Source organism: Poeciliopsis prolifica, unplaced genomic scaffold (assembly GCF_027474105.1).
Source record: "Poeciliopsis prolifica strain line A6 unplaced genomic scaffold, Auburn_PproV2 SCAFFOLD105, whole genome shotgun sequence".
NCBI classification, from domain to species: domain Eukaryota; kingdom Metazoa; phylum Chordata; class Actinopteri; order Cyprinodontiformes; family Poeciliidae; genus Poeciliopsis; species Poeciliopsis prolifica.
The window spans coordinates 795991-817552 of record NW_026562480.1 but is presented as its reverse complement, the minus strand read 5'-3'; the positions used below and the strand labels follow the sequence as shown (position 1 = coordinate 817552).

General features: G+C 36.4%; 2 protein-coding genes and 1 long non-coding RNA gene across 4 annotated transcripts; 2 read left to right on the top strand and 1 right to left on the bottom strand.

Moving 5' to 3' along the window:
* The first annotated feature begins 3656 nt into the window (after positions 1 to 3656).
* Positions 3657 to 12356, top strand: LOC129354154 (prostate stem cell antigen-like). Of its 2 annotated transcripts, XR_008605131.1 has the most exons (4): positions 3657 to 4065; positions 5225 to 5344; positions 6401 to 7294; positions 12272 to 12356. XR_008605131.1 is itself a non-coding variant. In XM_055023667.1 (3 exons), exons 1-3 carry the CDS (start codon positions 4014 to 4016, stop codon positions 6610 to 6612), a joined length of 384 nt encoding a protein of 127 aa, XP_054879642.1. In that variant the 5' UTR covers positions 3657 to 4013; the 3' UTR covers positions 6613 to 8088. The 2 variants fall into 2 exon arrangements, 1 of the variants encoding a protein (XP_054879642.1); XM_055023667.1 differs by lacking the exon at positions 12272 to 12356 and having other exon boundaries at positions 6401 to 8088.
* Positions 8035 to 17707, bottom strand: clic1 (chloride intracellular channel 1). The gene is made up of 7 exons (XM_055023666.1): positions 17590 to 17707; positions 17288 to 17346; positions 15217 to 15326; positions 14157 to 14282; positions 13178 to 13284; positions 12794 to 12975; positions 8035 to 12710 (listed from the first exon to the last, which is right to left on the bottom strand). Exons 2-7 carry the CDS (start codon positions 17327 to 17329, stop codon positions 12549 to 12551), a joined length of 729 nt encoding a protein of 242 aa, XP_054879641.1. The 5' UTR covers positions 17330 to 17346; positions 17590 to 17707; the 3' UTR covers positions 8035 to 12548.
* Positions 17708 to 17726: 19 nt separating this feature from the next.
* Positions 17727 to 20243, top strand: LOC129354155 (uncharacterized). The gene is made up of 3 exons (XR_008605132.1): positions 17727 to 17824; positions 18909 to 19041; positions 19336 to 20243. It is a non-coding gene; the product is annotated as an uncharacterized LOC129354155 (long non-coding RNA).
* Positions 20244 to 21562: the final 1319 nt, after the last annotated feature.

Below are 21562 nucleotides of genomic sequence, written 5' to 3'. Positions count from 1 at the left end.
CATTCAAGCCTTCTATGATCCTCTCCATTGCTCGATGAAATATTTCTGGTGCAGATTTTATTCCAAAAGGAAGTCTTAGAAAACAGTATCTTCCAAAAGGTGTGTTAAAAGTACAATACTTGGTACTGCTTTCATCCAACTTTACTTGCCAGAATCCTTGTGATGCATCCAACTTGGTGAAATAACTTGCTCCGGACATTTCACTGATTATTTCCTCTCGAGTGGGTATTTGATAATGTTCTCTTCTGATGTTCTCATTTAGATCTTTTGGATCCATGCATATTCTTAATTCTCCATTTTTCTTCTTTGTAATCACGATTGAATTAACCCAATCTGTGGGCTCTTCCACTTTCTGAATGACTCCCAACCTGATCATTCGATCCAACTCATTTTTCAACCCCTCTCGCAGTGGCGCTGGAATGCGACGTGCAGCATGAACAACAGGCTGCGCGCCCTCTCTTAACTGAATCTTATATGTGCAGGGTACAGAACCTAATCCTCGAAAGACATCCTCATAATCCCGAAGCATTGCATCAATCGGGTTATAGATTCATTAAATTCAGTGTTTATGTGGTAGACTCTTTTCACCAGTCCAAGTTCTTCACAAGATTTATCACCTAAAAGTGATTCTCGATCCTCTTTTACAACAGAGAAGAACACAAGATGTTTTGTTCCTTTAACTGTTACATTCAGCTGACATGTTCCAATGCATTCAATTGATTGTCCATTATAGTCTCTTAGACCTGACTTGACTTCTTTTATGAGAGGTTTTACTTGCATTTCTTTTATATCAGATATGCTTATGAGATTCGCCTTCGCACCTGTGTCCAATCTGAACTTAATTGTGGTTCCATTTACTAACAAAGGAATTGTCCATTTATCATCTCTGTCAACACATTGCACTTTTTCTGACTCATTTTCACAATTCACAACACCGACAAAGAATGTGTCACTTAGATCAGTTTCATCTACTAAGTTTACACAATTCCTCTTCTTTTCTTCTTTCCTCTTCTTAAAGCATTGCTTTGCAAAATGATTCTGTCCACGGCAATTTAAACACTGCTTACCATAAGCAGGACATTGTCTCACTTTATGCCTTGATCCACAGCGCTTACAGTTGATAATGGCTTCCTCTTGCAGCTTCCTGGTTTGTGCATGTCGTTTCTTGTGGCAGGACACCGCTCCCACTGCCGCTGCTCCATCACTGAACTGTGAAGTAGTTCCTGTTGAAAGTTCAGAAAATGTCCTCACTTGCTGCAGAGACAGTTCGCTTGCCCGACACATCTTTACAGCTGTTTCCAGGGTCAGCTCCAGTTCTCTCAGCAGTCTCTCTCTGAGCTTCCCGTCACGTACACCAAAGACGATCTGATCTCTGATCATCGAGTCCTTCAGCAGGCCAAAATTGCATGACTGCGCTTTTACTTTCAGATCGGTCAGAAAGTTATCGAAGGGTTCATGCTGAGTCTGCATCCGGGAACGAAACACGTATCTCTCGTAGCATTCATTCTTCTTCGGTGAACAGTGAGCATCAAATTTACTCAGCACAACGTCCAACTTTTCTTTGTCTTCAGGTTCATCAAACACAAATGTGTTGTAGACTTCCAAAGCCTGCACTCCCGCTATGGTCAGCAACATCGCTACCTTTCTTGGCTCCGGCTTCGTCTCCAAACCCATTGCCGCGACATACAGTTGAAAGCGTTGTTTGAAAGCACGCCAGTTTTCATCCACGTTTCCCGTCAGCTTTAAGCTCTCCGGTGGTTTCAGCTCCATGGTCGGCTTTTCAATTCACCCCTTCAGTTTACTCCTGACACCATGTTCTGTTCGTGCTTGATAAGAACCAGACGTTGTGCTTCTTCTTAGATGCTTTTATTAAAGTCGCTCTGGCTCGTTTGCTCATACAAGTTGCACACAGGTGTCTCACTAATGACTGACTACTTCTGTTGTCCTATTCTTGACATTTATGCAATCACCTATGTTCGCGACTGCCATCTAGTGGACATAAACAATTCATTCAATCATCACAGTAACTAGAAAATCCAATCAGTGCCAGGAGGCGGGACTTAGCGCTGTCAATCACAGTGTTGTGCTTAAGTTTATTCTCTGCTAGCTAGCTGACCAACTATGGAGGTGGAATAGTTTATGGTTTTCTTGTCACGGAAAGTTGTTTCTTGACCATTAGCGCATTTAGCAGCGAGTACATGAAGTTGATTGACAGCGCTAAGACCCACCCCCTGGCTCTGATTGGTTGCTTTTGGTTTCTTCAGACAGCTGATTACTGAGGGAAAAGGTAGATGACTGTTAAAACTGTCTCATCTTGACAGTTTTAACAAATATCTAAAAAAAAAAAACCATTTTTTTTTAATAAAAGTCAAGAACCAACCAACTCTAAAAAGACGAAATAAAGTAGAAACATGTTTAAAGGAGATGCTCTCCAGAGGAGTGTTTTTCGGGAGCCATTTTGGCTTTGTGTGTCCTCAATCGAGAGGAAAACGGCAAACTGGGTGTTTCTGTTCGACCCGTTCCGTCACAAGACTTCAGTCAGCAGCCGGTCCTGCTGGTCGGCCTCACGTCTCCCATTACCGCCGCAGGATAACTCAGTTAACCCGGCTCACCGGCTCTCTGTCTCTGCCCAACATGCTGACAAACTCTCATTATCTGCTGACTCTCTCTGCTCCCTGCTGACTTTTAGCCGTCCATTTTCTCTGACTTCCTTCTTTCCATGTGAGTTCAGTGACACTTCTGTGTTTATGTTTGTTTTCAGAGTCCAACTACAGAGCTGAACCTGCAAGATTGTTATATTATTATCTTTTTATTTGATTTATTTATCTCAAACTGGTTTTTAAAAACAATGAAACAAGCAATCAGTGGGACAGAGAAAACATGTGCATACATGACCTCCTTGAACTTAATGATTTATTTACTACTCACTTTTCTGTTTGAGAAAATGTAGGAAGAAATGCAATTATTGAATCCTACCTCTTATCTTAATATAATAAAACATATTATCAAATCATTAATTAAATATTTATTTTTTTAAAATGCCAATAAAGCCATGTTATAATATTTATGTGCTTGTTCAGTATACTCTGCAAAAGAGCCAACAAATAAATCATATTGCACAGACAAAATGATCACAAAAAAACTTGGCAATAATGACAGTTATAAATAATAACAGCATCAGAATGATTACCAATTCCTTTTCAATGTACACCTTTAAATTCCTATTAATCTCTGTTAAATAACAATAAATAAAATTAAAAAAAACAGAGACAGTGATAACAATGATAGTAAGATAACAATAAGCTGCTAATGAAGGTAACACAGAAGAAAGAAGAATATTTAAAAGGACAATAAATTATCTACTCCTCATAGTTACATGCACATTTTTGCCCAAAACATTCATTTTATTTAAAATTGTATCCCCTTTCATGACATTTCAGCAGCTTTTCATCTTTATTTTCTTATTTCTGAATGGCACTGAAGCACTTTCTTTGTTTACATTTTAAAAATGTTGAGACAAGTTGGGCTTGTTTGATGTTCAGAGGCAGAAGTTCCTGGATTGATGATGTCAACCACTAAATCGATCTTCTCTTTTGATAGAATAAACCTGAATGTGTCTGTCGTGAAGTCAACCTGAGACGGTAACATAAGCATCCAAGCGTGTTTTTCAGCATGTCAGCTATTTACAATTACCTCCAAATTAAATTAGAAACTGCAGAGACTCCAAATTAGTCTCTGGCAGTGAAGAGACGCTGATGCCAGAGACCCGGACGGGACAAAAAGGACAGGAGTGAGGAAAAGCTCAGGTGATCCGAAGACAGAAACACTGGAGGAGCGAACTTTCATCAGATTAATGAGAATATAAAAAGAAGTGAGCAAACGTAGAGGAGAAAGTTAATTAGAGAATGAGCCGGAGTTCGTCTCAGATCAAGCTGTTATAGTTGTAGCATCCAGGGAAGAGGTTCCTTCAGCTCCTGTTGGAGAACCGAGCAGAGGGACTTTAAGGAAGCATCATGACTCGTTTATGTCTCCTAATTGGACTCCTGAGTTGTCTTCACTTGGCAGGTATGACCTTCACCTCCAGAAGAGTCACATCTAGCAAATATTAGTAGATTGATTCTCTTTTTGACTCAAAAACCCATCAGCATCATTGAAAACTATTGGTGTGTCAGAATAGGAGACAGAAAGAAACTTTATAATATTCTTTAAATGTTTTTAAAGGCCTTCATTGTGACGTCTTAGCAGAAATTGGCTTTTTTTAAATGATCTTGTTCAACAGAAAAACACAAAGATTGGATTTCTTTCTCTGAATTTGAGGATTCATTTTAGATCACAAAGATGAAAGAAATGTGAATTTACCTGAAATGATGGTTTGTTTGTTGTTGTGTAATTCAAATACAATTTTGAGAAAAAATGTTTCAAATTGTAGGTTTTTTGTTTTATAATTTATTTAGTTTTGATTGGAAATAAGCAAGGAAGTATAAATTAAGGCTGAGATGTCTTATGTTGGGCTTTCTTAATTATTTTAATGTTACACCCAGTTAGACTTTTGTAAAACATTATTAAAAAAACTATTTTTTCCCCCAGTCCATTCAGAGCATACAATTAAATCATCAGAATGTGTTTTACAAATAATTAAATTAAATAACTACAGTATTCTCATTCACCACTTGTGGAACACAATAGTATAAGTTTTTATTTTTATTTTATTGGTATAAAATTTAGGAAATGGCACCAGAGAAAAAGATCAAGACCAACTTTACTTACAAACGTTTGCATTTTTTCATATTTTTATTTAAAGTATTCATTTCACCTTCCACATTGTAGTTCTCCTTTTAAGAGTGATCATCTTTTATTATGTTAAAGAATAACATAACTCCACTGAAATCAACCTTAAATTAAATGATTAAATCATTTTTGATTAACAAAATGGCTGCAACTGCAATTTAAATGTTGAGAAAAATAATAAATTTGTCTGAAAATATGAATGGCACCTTTTTTTGTAACCCACACATTACACTCTTTTTATTATTATTGTTGTTGTTTAATAGTTTTTGTGGTAAACTGCTGTTTTATAGTAAACATTTAATTTTTAAATTAGTTTCTCTGCTGATCAAATATGGCAGAAATTCAGATGTGTTAACCTTCAGTAAGGTAATCTGGTGATGAATTATGCACTCAGATGGTTCAATTTAATTGAAATCGTTCTGTTTTCGCTCTGCAGGCTGTTTGCAGTGTTACACCTGTGTGTTTCCTGCCATTTCTCCCATGGACTGCCTGAAGTTTCCTCTGGAGTGTCCTGCAGGCCAGCGCTGCCTGTCCAGTGTGGCGAAAGGAAGGCGAGGTCAAAGCCAGACGAAGTCCTGTCAAAATAAAAGCCTTTGTGGGAATAGTTTGTCCCAGTCTTTTAAAAAAATACTTTTAGAGCTTGAAATCATTTGTGTGTCACATTTGATGTTTGATTTTGAATCTTGTTTTCTGCGTCGCTGGGAACTACCAGAGATTGCTGCAACTGGTTTTCTCTGTAGAAACAAAAACAAAAGAATGACTCAGCGCTCTGGAACTCAGATCCGTTTTTCATCAGGCAAACTGACAGCATAACGTCATTAAATGATCTAAAAGTAACCGTAACCTCCAAAAATATCTGGAAGTGGCAAAGGACTCCCTGTGTTTTGTCAGAGGTCAAAGGTCACATCTCGTGCTGATAGTTTACAATAACAGAATCACACTGATAACTTTTCTTATAGGGATCATTTCAAAATAAAATATCAATAAAAGTTGATTGTTTTGTGATTTAATTAATTATGTTCAGTTCCTAATTTAAGTAGAAAAATATACTAAGAAATTTAATGTGCATGCTCTTGACCAAGCATGTTCAACTTAGGGTCCGGGGGCCATTCTGCGGTCCATGCACTGATTTTATGCGGCCGCCCACCACAACAAGACAAGAATAAATTAATTATTTTAAAAACTACAACTTTTAAATTAAAATCTACTTACAAAAACGTTAGCTGTAACACAAAGGTAAATAGAACTACATCTCCTCATTAACTTATACTTTACAGCACACTTTGGTGCACCCAAATCTGCTTTTAATTGCTGTTTTAAGCATTTTCAAATTGAGATCTATGTCCTGGTTTTATTGCTGTGAATAGTTTTCTTCAATTGAGCCCAAATATAATAAAGAAACCAGTAGCCTTTAATTTAAGGAGGAAAACGAGAAATATTAGCTGCTAGTTAGCTTCTGGTTCAACTTTGAGCAAACATACAAAAATATGGCTGTTAAAACTCTCACTGAAAGCTGGTTAACAATGAGTAAATGTGGCTGGAGATTCTCTATAAACCATCTGCAGCATTTTCGCCACTAAATCCACGATTCGCTCTGTTTTTGGTTCCCCAGGCGCCCTTCAGCTGACGATATACGAGAAGAGTTGTGCCGTCCCGATGCAGTGTGGCTTGGCCGGACAGAAGTACACTTCTGGGGTGTACTTTAACTACACCAACGACTGCTGCGACACGGATCTGTGCAACGCCGCCGGGTCTGTTGGTGCCCTCGGCCTGAGAGGAGCGCTGCTCTGCCTGCTGCCTGCACTGGGCCTCCTGCTGGTCTGAACCGAACCACCAGAACCACCTGTGCCTCCAAATGTCTCTTTCAAAAAGAACGGCTGAGACGTTAAAGGAAAATTAAGTTTTAGCTCATCACAAGTTGAACCATCAGTATCATTTGTCAGAAGCAGCTCTTCTAGAAGGTATTTAATAAAAGTGGAAAACATTTCTATTGAAAGATATTTATCTAGAAAGAATGTTAAAAGTAATTCAATGTAACTTCTTTAGATCTTCACTTGAAAAATTTTTGTTCTTTCTGAACTCTTTTAATCAAAATTATAAACTGCGGAGCAAGAATTATTATTCATATTCTCCGAATCGAAATATCAAGGCCATAAGAAATAAAAATGCATTAACTAGAATAAATAATTACTTTATTCTCAAAGTCTTTATTATTTTCTTAGTGTAGTCCTAATTCTCCATCACATTATGGTTAATAGTAGTAATTATTATAATAACTACTATCATTATAGAGTAATATAAATTGTGTCAGCTAGCTTAGCAAAGTTAGCTCTTTGGTTGCCTAGCAACTCTCACTGTTCTTTGGTCACCTAGCAACACCGTGCTGAGGAACTTGCGGAGCAGCAGTTTCAGGTTTTGCCTCATTACTGCTTACACATAAACAACAGCATGGGGAGATGAGAGGAAAGGTTCGTTTCCTCTTAACAAACCTTCAGCAGCATTTCAGGTATATAAAACAAAAAATTAATCAATAATTATTGATAAACTGACATGAAACGCTCACGTTTTTCAGCCGTATTGTCCAGGTATATGTTGTACTGACTGGATTAAGGCCAGCTGTTTAAAAACAGACAAATAAAATAATTCAGCTTAAATGAACTCAAACATGTATAAAGTGACGATGAGAGGAGTTGTGTTTTCAGTTTCATGCTAGTCTTGGTGCTTCAGATCATCTGATTTTTGTCAAGTTTTACATGTGAAGTGTTTTTTAAGTTCCTGTGAAGAGATTTAAAAGTCCTACTTCTCTTTGTTTTTTTAAGTTTCTATAGAAAAACAAGTTTTTCATTGTGTTCTGTTAGCTCAGCTAACACTGTTCTGTTTGGTACTGATTCTGTTTCCCTAACAAAGCATTTTGTGCTAAATAATGTAGAATCAGTTCATTTCTCTTGGGACTTTTACAAATATGGAGATAAATAATAAAAGCCCTCATATTATACAGAATCTTCATAGTTTTAGATTATGTCATATTTACACTGGTTATTGTTTGACCCATTGAATTTGATTAAATCTCGGATTATAATCTCTGACTGAACCAAATATAACAACTTCCTTGTTAGTCAGTCATGTAAAGCATATTATCATATTCATCAAACTACATATAAAATTGTTACATATTCAGCAGGAACTTCCTTCTGTTTTCTTTTTATGTGGACTTTTCAAAACAAGCCAGAAATAAAGAAGGACGCATTTTATTATGAAGATATTTTTATTGGAACTTTAATAAAAGTGAAATAAAAATTTTTCAGCTGTGAGTTTGATTGTCCTCGCTGCCGCTTTGATTTTTTTTTAACTTCATGATGCATTAAGACAAAGTGAAAAATGACAACATCAATAACAAAACATGTGAAATGAAGAGCAGAAAATAAAAATCCAACACATTTCCTGGTCCCTGAAATTGTTTCAAATATATATTAAGAAATGAGAGTTTCTGCTATGCTTGGACAAAAACATTAATAAGATTAACAGTGAAGGTATTCCTATTTAATCCCTTTAAGCATTAGTCTATATTAAAAAAACAGATCAAATCCACGACAACATTCTGTAATCAAACCCAAATCCTTAACAGATTCGGGTTTATTGAGGTGAATTAACTCAGAGCTGATTTCTAACAGTCCAGCTACATGGACAGGATTTTCTAATTGCACTTCGGTCATTTTCAGCAACACTAAAGAACTTAATGTCAAAATAGCCTCTGGAAATGTTAAACTGTGTTACCCTGAGGTTCACTGGATGTGTTAGTGCTTAACCAAACAAAGTGTGTTATTAGCTCCTGTTCCTTCCAGTTTGATTTCAATAAAGGTCGTTTTATAGGCAAGAAAACTTCGCGTTGTGAATTGGACCAACAGACAGAGTTACGACCGAGTCTCAGATCTCTTTGGATAAAAATAAGGCTAACGGCGGCATATTTATAATTTGCTATTTTGTCAGAAGAAATTCACGTAACCAAAATATACAAGTAATCTATACTTTGATCACATGTTTGATATGTAACAGAGAAACAAATCCATGTTCTAAAGCAGGATGTCAAACTCATTTTCCTTTTGGATCAAATCAAGATCATGAGTGCTCTTAAAGGGGCGGTAGTGCCAGAATGTATTGATAAACTGTTAAAAATAATTAATTTTTAACATTAAATAATATAATTGAATGTCTTTTTAGTTCCGCCAGAACTTCATGATTGTTTTTGTGATTTTTTTCTGCAATAAGAATCAAATTGTTTGTGGTTGTAATTTGGAAATATTTGCACTTATTTATGACGGTAGATACAAGTTTTTATTCCTCGCTGTTTAGATCGTGGGCAATAATCTGACATCCGTTAAGACTGAAGCAGCTGTTCAGTACAAGTTAGAAAGTTTTTTGATAATTTTTAAGAGAACTCTTCAATAAACTCCCAATAATTCGTGCAAGAAATGTGTGGTTTTGTTGATTTTTGTTAATTTCCATAATAGGCAAGAAACTGGAGGGACTGACTGATGTAATTTTGTAGTAAACAGATAAAAACTGCATTGATTTGATTGAAAACATTATATTTAAGCAGACTTAATGTTTAGTCCAGAATCCAGAGGCTATGACGGGCCGGATTTGGCCCACGGGCCTCAAGTTTGACACGTGTTCTAAACAGATGTTTTTTCAACTTAACTGCAAACATTACATAAAAATGAAACATTTTCATGAAATAATTGAACAATAATAAAATCCCATACAGTTGTGTTCCTTCCACAGACTTTTTAAAAACAGATTCAGTGGCTCATTTCCAATAAGAAAGTATCTCCAGGAACTTCAATAAATCCTATTTAACTGTGGAAACGTGAAAACTACACAGCTGTCTAGTCAGTCACATCAACAAGGGCCGAGCCAGAACAAGGAATAAGCAAACTATGCAGCTTTCTGCGGCTCCACACCAACAGGGGGCTCCATACACCAGCTACAGTGCAAAGATTTTCATCTAATTGTTTCCCATTAATAATAATATTTGTTATTAGGCTTAAACTTTAAATATACAACTTCTGAGCTCCAAAACTCAACCACAATCAAAAGAAAAATGTTTTAATTAGGTATGGGTTACTGTAAAATTCAAACATTATGATAGCCTTAGGAAAAAAAAATACCACGATTTTATTGTAATGTACTGGTTTTACTTTATGTTACTACAAATCCTACCACAGCAAAATTTTTGATTTAGTCGATTTTAATTTAAAAGAAAACAGGGAGTGGTTATGGTATTTTGAAGCAATCAAAAAGCCTAAAAATCTGCTCACAGTCTCTCTTCCATTCATGTAGTTATTAATTAGAGGCCTTGAAAGAGGATCACAAAACAAGCTCACTAATCTTGACTAATCCTTCACACTTGCTGTGGGAGGGCAGAAAGAGGAAGCCTGCGTCTATTGAAACGGTTTCCTGTCGAACTGCTTTCAGCGCCGGCTCGATGTTTTCCTCTGTTCCGTAATGAATGCAAATCTTTTCTAAATCATGAAAAGCTGTGTTTCCTCTGTGATAAAGTCTGTGGGAAACACCTGTGATTAAAACACAAAATGACTCGACGGTATGCAAATATCACTTCCCTAAAAAATGACGAGAGACTAAAACGGGTTAATCTGGACGTGTTGGAATAATTAATCTTAAGAATACACTGGAAGAAAAGTAAAGAGAAGGGAAAATTAAACGACTGTCCATTTTGATGTTGTAATCAGACATGTATGGGTTTTTTTCTCCTGTAGTATTAAAGTAAAAATATTTAATTTTTGATTTTTTTTGGTGACTGATGCTAGCTAGCCAATTAGATGTGTTAGCTGGGTCGCTAATTAGCCCGCAGTTTATCAATGGACCAACTCTACCAATAGCAGATTGTTATATACTTTAAAAATGCAAATCAAAATATCTTGTATGTATTTTTTTTTTACTAGTTGGAAGCCTAAACACTGATATTGGACATGCTAGAAACTCCAGTAGCTAGCCTGTTATCTTTCCACTAAAAGATGAAATAATACTTATAGCTTCTTGTGCTAACATGCTTTTTACAAACTATATACTATAACTGTCTGCTTTCTTGTGACCATATAAAAAATATTTCTTTTATTTTTCTTTTTACCCTGAAAAGTTTTTCTCCATCATACACAGCAGGTAGAGAAGAAATGTTGCAGATTTGTGTTTGGTTTAACTTTGCTTTTTATAACAAAATCAAATTAGTCTTTTCTACTTTAAATAAAAATAATTTTCTTTTAAAGGTGGTCTACAATTCTTCCTTGAACAAGTTAGAATAAGTCTATTGCTGTAAGAAACATTTTTGACAACTTTTTTGCACAAAATTATTCTTCACTTCTGATATTTTGTGCTCCTTCCAGAATGAGCCGTTTTGAGGCATCTTGTCACTTTAAACCCAAATGAGCAATTACACATTCTTACATCTTTGAAAAGCATTAGTAGAGCCTCTGGCACAACCAACAAGAATGCAGCAAGTGGTTTCTAGATGATAAATCAACAGCGAAACACTTGTCTTTTCAGGCAGCCATACAACCAGCTGAGCAAACATGCCGCTTGGGTTGTTAGGTAAGCAGCTGGCTGATTTGTTACATTATATTCTGGAGGTTTTTTGAAACAGAAAACTTTCCAAAAGATGTCAACCCATAACCAAAAACCATCTGGATGGTTTTTAAGAGCTTGGGTTGCTTTCGGAGGCAGTAGGGAAGTACAAAAAAATATAAAAATATTAATTTAGCATAACATGTCCATTTTATATTCTTTTAAACGCATAATTTTTTTTCTTAAAGGTTATCATAAAGTTAGATTCTTTAACCAGCCTAAAGTTTAAGTAAAACATTGTTCTGCTGAGAATTGCAGCAAACAGTGGCATTAGGTGAGAGAGTGGGGCCCCAAATTGTTATTCTGCCCAAATACCAAAGAAAAGATGGAACCGGCTCTGTTCTGAGGTTAAAGTTCAATGAAGCAGGTGAATAAACGTAAACAGAAAGGCTTTTGTGAAAAAAAAAGGTGTGTGAAAATGCAAGCCTTCCTGAAAGAAACAGTTTGATTTTGTCCTGTATTATCTAGATCAGGGGTGTCCAAAGTGCGGCGAAGGGGCCATTTGTGGCCCTTGGAATGAGTTTCTGTGGCCCCGACTGCGTTTAAAAAAAACAGTGCAAATTTAGGATGAGAGGGACACTTTTTAAAATCATTTTAAGGTGTTATTTCCATGGCAAGTTAATATCTTAAATGGAAAATACAAAGAATTTTGTTTTCACAAATTTACAGACCAACAAAATAGAAAATAATTGGTTCAAAAAGTTAAATAAATTTAAACATTAAGGCAAATTTCATTCTAAAGTTGGTTTTGATTTAAAAAAATTTGACTTGTTCAATTCATTGTTGTGCAGGTAAAGGAAAAAACATTCATAATAATATAATTTTTATGATGTTTAATGGACAGAAAAGCTCATTTTGAGTCTCGGCGGAAGAAGTTTGGACACCACTGATCTAGACTCTGCCCTCGTCTCCCTGCTGATGTAACCGATCCTGACTAAAGTAGAGAATAAATACAAAGACCCACCTGTGGGTGTGTGCAGTCTGCATATCAAAAGGTAAACAAAGCTTAAAGAAAACACCCGTCGGCAGGGAAACAGATCCTGGTTGTTTGCAGAGTAAATATTTGATTACTGATGTCTGTGTGGATTTGTTTTTTTAACTTCAACAGGCCTATCGCCGTCCTACTTCAGAGATTTCGCTACAGATGAATACGCCATGAGGATCTCTGTGTCGACAGGACAGGTAGCACTAAACTCTTCCCTGGCGTACGCTGCGTTCAGGTACCTCCAGACGTTAGTCAGAGACTCTGGGATGGTGAAGTTTCTGTACTTCAAACTCACCACCTGAGGGTAAAAAAGGATCCGATTGAGTGGCAGGGATCAGGAAAACCGCGGTGAGGATAAACGTTGCACACTGAGAAGATTACCTTCAAGATGTGCAGCTTTGGCAGCAAGTTGCAGTCCGCCAGGGTGAGCTGCTGGCCGTCCAGGAAGGGGCGTGACGAGGAAGTGACCTCTTCGGCGGCGTCCTGATCGATCTCGTCGGGAAGTGGGGAGCCGAGGTAGTTGTCCAGCTTCTGCAGAGCCTTAATGAGGCCTTTCTCTAGATCTGAGAACGAACAGACACAAAGAAGAAGCGGGGAGATTAAGAGGATGTGCGCTGTTCACGCTGACGTAGCGCTGCTAAAACTGTAATGTTATTAACAGACACTCCCTCCCTGCTGGGTTTTTCTTTTATAGCCTAAGATTAACATGGTGACTTCAGCGTTTTGCTTCCCTGTGGCGATGTCATCATTATTTCTGATGCTTACTGTCATTAGTCTGAGGGTTTGAGTTCTTGATGTAAGCAGAGAACTTGGAGAAGATATCGACTCCTGCTGTGTTGGACTCTGGATTACGAGCCGCCAGACGGGGATATCTGGAAAAACAGATGGTGGTTACATTAAAAAAACAACAACAAAAAACTCAAAACAAATAGCTAAATAAAAAAGAGCTAAGTTGCAGCTAACAGCTTCATAATAATTTATTTTAATCAATTTAGACATGTCTGCAGTTTTTAAGATCGCTTCTAATTTTGTTTCCAAGAAGTTACACTTCTTTCTTATACTTTTCTTTTTCAGGTTTTCTGTTGAAGTTTCAAAGTTTTTATGGTGTATTTTTAATTATTCTGAGGCTAACCATGTTTCAATTAATCAATTAATTAATTAACCACACAATAAATTAAAATGAGGTTGATTATTTATATTTTTGAAGGGTAATTTTGTCATAAATAATTTATTTGTGATTTTTATGTATTGCATTGTTTTGTGTTATTTTAGAAATTTAAAATGTAGAGAGTTCTGCACAAAATTAAAGTTTCTTTGTCTTATTATATCTTTATCAATATATTATTTGAAAATGATCTCAAAACAACAATGCTATCGTTTATCGCAATAAATTCTGGGACAATTTATCGTCCACTAACATTTGTAATTGTGACTGGTCTAGGTGTACATGCATTATTATTGTTTATAGCATAGATTCAGCATAAAATAGTAACAGTTCCAGGTCTAAACTAGTATTAATAAATTTTAAAAACAATAAAATAGCTTCCGAACGCTTAAGAAAAACCTATTCATCAATTAAAATATCAATAGAAAGTTATCAGAAGCATGACTTAAGATCTGGGCAGTGATTTATCCAAAGAGACTATAACCAGGATTATCACTAAATTATCACTTCATATCATTTCAGGTCAAACATTCAGAACAAAATTACATCCTAACAGAACAAGTGAAGGTCAGTGGTTACTTTGGAGGACAGAGCGTCGACTCGATGAACTCCTCGATTTTGTTGGTGTCGGTTTTCACCTCGCTGCCGTACTGCAGGAAGGGAGGCTGAGCTCCAGGAGCCAGATCCTTCAGGATGTCTGGTTTCCTGAGAGGAAGAAGAAAAACCAAAACAGTTACTCCATAACCCAACGCTCTGCTTTCTTTCTTATTTCACGCTACTGGGTGATTGGCCCAACTCATCGACGATAGGCTGCGACCTTCACAAGTAGTTTTTATTTTTATTTTTTGGCCTATGAGTTACACGACAAAAACACAAAACATTGCCAAGTATTTTTGGTTTAGTTTCTACTGCAAATATCTTAGTGTACTTCAAGCTAACTTCAGAGTAACTTTTCAGCCTGTTTTAAATCAATAATTTCTTAATATTAAGGTATTTTGAGCAGATGTGGGTCAAAATAATTCACTTTCACAAACATATAGCAGTTAATTAGTTAAATAATGTTAGTTTCTTTTTAAAAGAACCAGCAAAATAAAGTCTTCGTGACTCTTGATATCGTACCAATTGTCACGAGTGTGAACTGCCTTTTTAAAACTTGGGGTTTTCTCAACCCCAATACTTTTGGTTCGGTTTCCAGTCCAAATATCTGACTGTGCTTGAAATAAGACAAAATTACTTACAAGTAACTTTTCAGCAAGATGTTAAGAGCTTGTTTTAAATCAATAATAGTATTGATGAAAAAGTGCCATAACCAACTGCCACCTAGCAACCAAGTTCTAGTCCCACTGGAAGTTTATTTCTCTTTTAATGAGGCAAAACTGAACAAAAACTCCTTTAAAACAACAATAAGGAACGGTTGACTTGAAACAAGCTCCTATTTCTTGCTCAAAACTTACCTGTTAGTTAGTTTTGTCTTATTTCACGTTTAGTGAGACATTATGCACCAGAAACCAGACCAACAATACTTGGTGAAACTTTGTGTTTTTGGAGTCCCGGTCAACAACATAAATGTCTCTGTTGTACCAGCAGCAACCTGCACAGGATCAAATGAAAACAAACACAAACGAGGGCGGTTCTTTACTTCTTCATATCCACTGTGGTGACGTCGAAAACCACTCCTTTCAGCCACAGGACCATGAAGAGGCGCTGGGAGAACGGGCAGTTGCCGATGCACAGACCATCACTTCCTGCCTGCAAAACGAGATTCGTTTCTTTTCATCAAGCCAGGTGTTTGACATCAACAAGCAGGGAAAGTAAAACATTTACAGGTTATTGTGGTTCGTGTTCCTCGTAAAGGTTTTAGTTACACAAGACTTTACAGGGTTTGAAATGCAAATGCAAAGCAATGTAATTAAAAATGTACATTTCCTTATTTTAATCACCTAACCCAATGGATTCGGGGAATTTTTAACTTTATTAATGTTACGCCTACTTAACTTTCTCTGTGTTCATTAAATTGACCTAAAATTGTGAGGTTTTAATCTTCCAAACTAACTGCAATTTATCTCCCACTGACTCCTATTAAAACAAGTTTTTATTTTAAAAACTGCACATTTTCCATTTGCTAATGATGATTTGCAAATTCTATAAAAATGCAAATTGATCAAGCTCTATATCACTACAACTATTTTACTTATAAGATGGAGAAAGTGTGTTTTAGGTATAGATTAATGAGATGGGGGGAAAAAATCAGCTTTTTGTATTTTCACCAAAATAAAAGCAAAGATGATTTGCTAAGACCAAAACACAGTTTAAATAAATGAGAGACGTTCTAAATATGTAGAGTGAAACAGGAATGAGTGGAGCGAGTTCTGCACCAACATGGCCTGCAAAGCTGCTCAGTGAGGAAGAAGCCATTACACTAAAAATGAAAATCCAGATTGAAAAATATCCACGGGGGAGAGAGATTATAATTTCTGAAACCATTTCTAAAGATCTGATGAAGCAAAAATGTAAGTATTACAATCAGGGGGAAACTTGTTACTGTCTGAAGGAATTACTTCATTTTACTACATAAGAGGTTTTTCATCTTTTGTAAAAGTTAAATACTTCACTTTGTTCTCCAATCTAAAAATTAAAAACACGCAATTTATTTGAACTTCCATAGATTTCGAAATAAAACTTTACATTAAGTGCACAATCATATATGCAGCTCTGTAAGAGTCCACTTTAAATGATCAATTTCTCTGATTTAAATTTTTATGGCTCTATGAGTAAAATGAACATTGTTCTTTAATTCTATGAACTACTGATAACATGTCTCTGAAATTACAGACAAAAGTTTTGTATTTATTTGCAGAAAATGAGAAACGGTCAAGATAATGAAAAAGATGCAGTGCTTTCAGACCTCAAATAATACAAAGAAAACAAGTTAATATTCATTTAGAAACAACAATACTAATGATTTAACTCAGAAATCAATATTTGGTGGGAAAAGCAGGAGGTTTTCAATGTGCTTCAGTACAGAGGGCTCTTAGTTGTATATAAAATAAATCTGTCTTTTCGTGACTATGGAGAGGTTTTATTTTGTAGCAGCAGGGGTAAAAATGCATTTTCAAATTGAAAAGATTGCTGAAAATGTTTTCTTAAAGTCCATTTTTTCAAGGTCAAATATTTTGAGCACATAAACCAAAACCAACACATCCTGTCAGCTGTTTAATCTACTTATTTACCGAACCCTGCATGCCATCTGAGCACTTATTCAGCTGGAAACAGATTCTCATGTATGAAATAATGCAAACCGAGTCAGCAGACGCAAAAATAGTGGATGTTTTATCCTGGGAAAACTTTTAAAGCCACATAGCATGAATAGGCACTTTTTGATTGAACTTTAGGCAATCAGATGTGTGATAGTGCAGCTCAGGATGTGACTTTAGAGAAGTTACAACAGCATCTTTCACTGCGGTGGAGGGAAAACGTGCAGGGCGGCGCGCATGTTCATACAGAGGAGTCATTATGGAGAGGAACAAACTTCAATTTAAACCCGTCGCCTGTTGTCTTAATGTGCTTTTAATGAGATTACAGGGGTTTATGACCCGCGCTGAGTCATGAGCGACATGAAGACAAACACAGGTCTCCTTTTACGAACTCAAATTTTCCCATGAACCCGTCGTCGCTCCCTGGGTGTGCTGGCTGTCGTCGCTGCCGCTTACCTTAACAAAAAGCTCAATTTTGGGCTCGTTTGCGTCGCTCATCTTCACCCGGTGAACACCTTTGCAGGAGCAACAAGAGAGGACAAGAAGTTTGAGTAAAGTTCTGAGAGAGAAGCGAAAAGCAGCGGCGGAAAGGCGGGCAGCTCAGCCCACATCTTCCGCTACGACAAATCCCCGAACACAAACCGACTAGTGTGACAATGTGGCGGCCGCACAAGCAGCGGAAATGCCGCACAAAGCCATTTTCTCCCCGCAGAGAGACAGAGAGAGAGAGAGAGAGAGAGAAAGCTCTAAAATTTCACCTGAAAAGATCCAGATCTCACAGTGCTGAAAGTTTTCTGACCGCGCTGCTGTTGCTGCTGGTTTCCTCCTCCAGGTTCAGGGTCTGCACTGGAGCAGCGACACAATCATCATCATCATCATCATGAAAGCTGCGCCTCCACTTCCTGCTGCGCAGCCCTTGCAGAAAGTTGCATGAAGAGAAACTAGGTGGAAGAAATGCAGGAGAACAAGAAGAGACCGAGTTCAAGCCATAAAGTTGGTAAAATTACAGCGACGTTCTTCAAAATGTTTCTGGATTATGTCATGCAGAAACAAAAAAAGGGTCACCTGTGGCTTATTGTTGCGGATTTTATGGGTCGTTTTGCTTATCTTTATCAAATACAAAACATTCATACTTTACTTTAAATATTAGGGGGAGACTAAAAAAAGCTAAACTTGTTTAATATTTAAGTAAAAATGCTAAACACCCTAAAAATGCTAAATAAATTAATTTATTATATGTACAGCTCTTTTCTCCATCTGCAGGCCAGTACGTGCCAATGCATCTGTTTTTTTTTTTTTTAAGCAGGCAGGGTTGTGACTCCCCCTCGTGGTAGCCGGAGGCGCTACACTTCCGGCGCACCGGAAGTGCATCACATCAAGGAGTTTAGAAACCCCGTTTTTAAACGCGGTTTTGTTCCAGCAGCACAATTAGTAAATATTCTCCAAGACGAACATGTTGAGTCATAGTTATTGCATTTAAATTAAAACTTTTTAAAAATCATTTTAGCCAATTAATTGACTTGTTTAATGACTAATTGATACTTTTCTGTTTTGTTTTTTTTTAACGTTCATTACTTTGTATTGTCCATATATATGACAAGCAGGTAGAGCTGGTTGAATAATTAATTTGAATTAACATTTAATTTAGTAAATCTAAAGAAAAAAATATGACAAGAAAAAAGAAGTAGCAACGTTACTGGGAATCAGAAAGCATCCATATATGTTGCACTACACTGTAACAAATTGCTGTAAAAAAACCGGCCAAAACTGAACAGTATCATACTGTTTCTATTGAAAACGGTACTGCACCGTGAAAAACAATGCATTCTGGGCAATTATTACTGTTTTTAATAAAATACTGTAGTATACTCTGAGTAGCATTGCATTTTGGGAATGATTTTAGATTTATGTGGAAGCAACCTCTAGAACAGGGGTGTCAAACTCCAGTCCTCCAGGTGTCCTGCAGTTTTTCAATGTGCCACAGGTACAAAAACACTGGAATGAAATGGCTTCATTACCTCCTCCTTGTGTAGATAAGTTCTCCAGAGTCTTGCTAATGACCTATTATTGTATTCAGGTGATGCAGCAGAGGCACATCTAAACGTTGCAGGATACCTGCCCTCGAGGACTGGAGTTTGACACCCCTGCTCTAGAACTTTCTTTACAAGGACTATCCATTTGAATCCTGCATTTTATGAGCCAATCCTAAGGTAAGTTATTTTTGATGATTCATATTTACAAATATTGACATGTTTGGAAGCTCTTTTTCTTTCTTTTGTGTAATTTGACTTGATTTGCTATGATTAGCTGCTAAAGTGAAATTGGTGAATGGATATCAACTGGGAATTTGGAGTTTCACAGAGTTGACTTGGCAGAAAACTGTTTATGTTATGCTGGTGTTTCTTTATTAACTCTTAACATTCAAAAGTTTGTCTTCATCTAGCACACATTAAACCCTGACTCCTTAAGCATCATATGCTAATCTGAAATTACTGCATTTTCAGGCGTTTTCTTGATATCAACCCGGACCAAGGCCAGCTGTAGCAAGATCATCTCCAAGAGGACAGGGAAAACTTTTCAAAAGAAGTCGGTCACTGTCATCCCCCGTGTTTCAATTCTGCTGAAAAACCTCATGGACTTTGAGTGGAATTTCATAGTGAGAACTTTCTAACCAAGCTATAGATATTGTTGCCCCTCCACGCAAAAACAAACAAACAAAAAACTATACAGACATGAAGGCAACTTATCCCTGAACAGGAGTGTTCTTGAGAGATTTTTTTGGTTTAAAGGTCAGCATAATCTTAAGACATCTCTTTCAATTAACAGCATAAATTTTGTTAAGGCTCCCACTTTCTGTTCTTCAGATGTAATTTTGACTGTACAGGCACCATGTTTAACTTATCTTGTCAAATATTGTTTCATTGTTTTATCATTTGAAGTTGTAGCTCTGATTTTGCCCTAAGGGAAATTCAAGTCTAAATGTTTCATTTAAATTGTTATCAAACTAAAATTTGCAATGTTTTTCTATGCTTTAGATTGAAAGTTAAATGTTTCATTTGTTTTATGTTGCATCATATTGTTCCTCACTTCCACAAAAAGTCATATTTTGTATTGAAAAAGTAGTGTGCTGAGTTGTACAATGCATTATTTCCATAATTTATTTCATACTTATTTTATTTCAGACTAATCAAAAGGCCACAATTCATGCTTTATTCAAATACTATTTAAATCAGTTAAGAAATTTATTTCACAAAATAGATGGTGATTTTCTTACTGTTTTTCCAGAATATGACTTACTTTGGACAGTTTACCCTCAACATTCTTGTAGAAAAGGTTTAGGTTTAAGGCACACATACGTTGTCGTTTCAAAACCTTCGTCTTTATTATGTGGCCCACTAAACACTGTGTATGAGTCGATGTTTGAGTTGGTTCTTTTTTTTTCCAAATAAATGTTTGACATGATGGAACTTACATTTTCTAAGTGTTTTTTTTCATGTTTCTATTTTATATTGGAAATTTACAGTAGTAAGCTGTATGTGAATTCAACAGTAATGGTACCATAGAAAAACTGTAATATACTGGCAACACACCTGCCAGTAGTCTACTGTAAATCCGATAAAAACAGCAATGTGCTGTAATCAAAAGATTTCTTTTGTGACGGTAATATACTGTAAAGTTGATTACAGTAAGGGTACTGTATATTAACGGTATAATGCTGGCAACCCTGCTGCCAGCATTTTACTGTAAAAATACAGGGCAATTTGTTACAGTGTAGTACTTATTGAATACTTTACCATTCATTACATTTTTAATTTGATTTAATCAATCCAAGAATTAAACAGGATGACACTTTAATGATTTTAAACTTGAAAATTGGTGCTCAAGTTGGACTTTATTGTGAATTTTCTTAAATCTTTACATGACTTCAGACACACACCTTTCTAGCCTTAAATTAGCTTTTACAATATTTATGACTGGTACAAAATAAAGACCCCATGTTATTTAGAAAAATGTTGATTCTCATTTAAATTGGGTGGTTTCTAGGCTCTGATTTTGCTTTTCTTATAAGGCAAAAACAAAAGGCAAGAAAATTCTCCAATGAGTCTTACATCAGGTCTGTAAGGTTATTATCAGGAAACAACAGAGAAATCAGTGTTAAAGCCGAGATCTTTCACAGCCAGAGGAAGAATGAGGGACACAAAGCGTGAAAACTGTCGGACACATTTTGTACGTGGAAAACGGGTGAGTAGTGACTTAAATAATACTGGCTTGTAAAAATCTACCTTCAGGAAAATGAAAATAAACAGCATAGGATGCTGCTTGAAGACCACAGTTACTGCAGCACGTTTTCATGTTGCCATAGTTACACACAAAAAAATCAATCATGGTGACATCCACTTATTGAACTTTGATTTGATTATCAATAAGTGTCATTATGACAAAAAATAGGATGTTTACAACCAGTTACCTTTTGCTGTCAATCATAGTCATAGTTCGATGTGAGGTTGGCTGAGTTTCTCGCCTAAATTGTCTTCCACTGTGTAAACGCTCCAGGGGTTGCATGTTCCCCACTTTGATACAAATTTCCTATTATTTTCCTCGCATTGACTTAGACTTGTACTTTGCAGACAAATCCAATACAATGATTGACAGAGTAACCTGTTTGTGTGCTTGTGAAGCGCCAGAGGGCGTCGTTGGTTGCAGAATAACTTGCAGACATGTTGGCGCAGC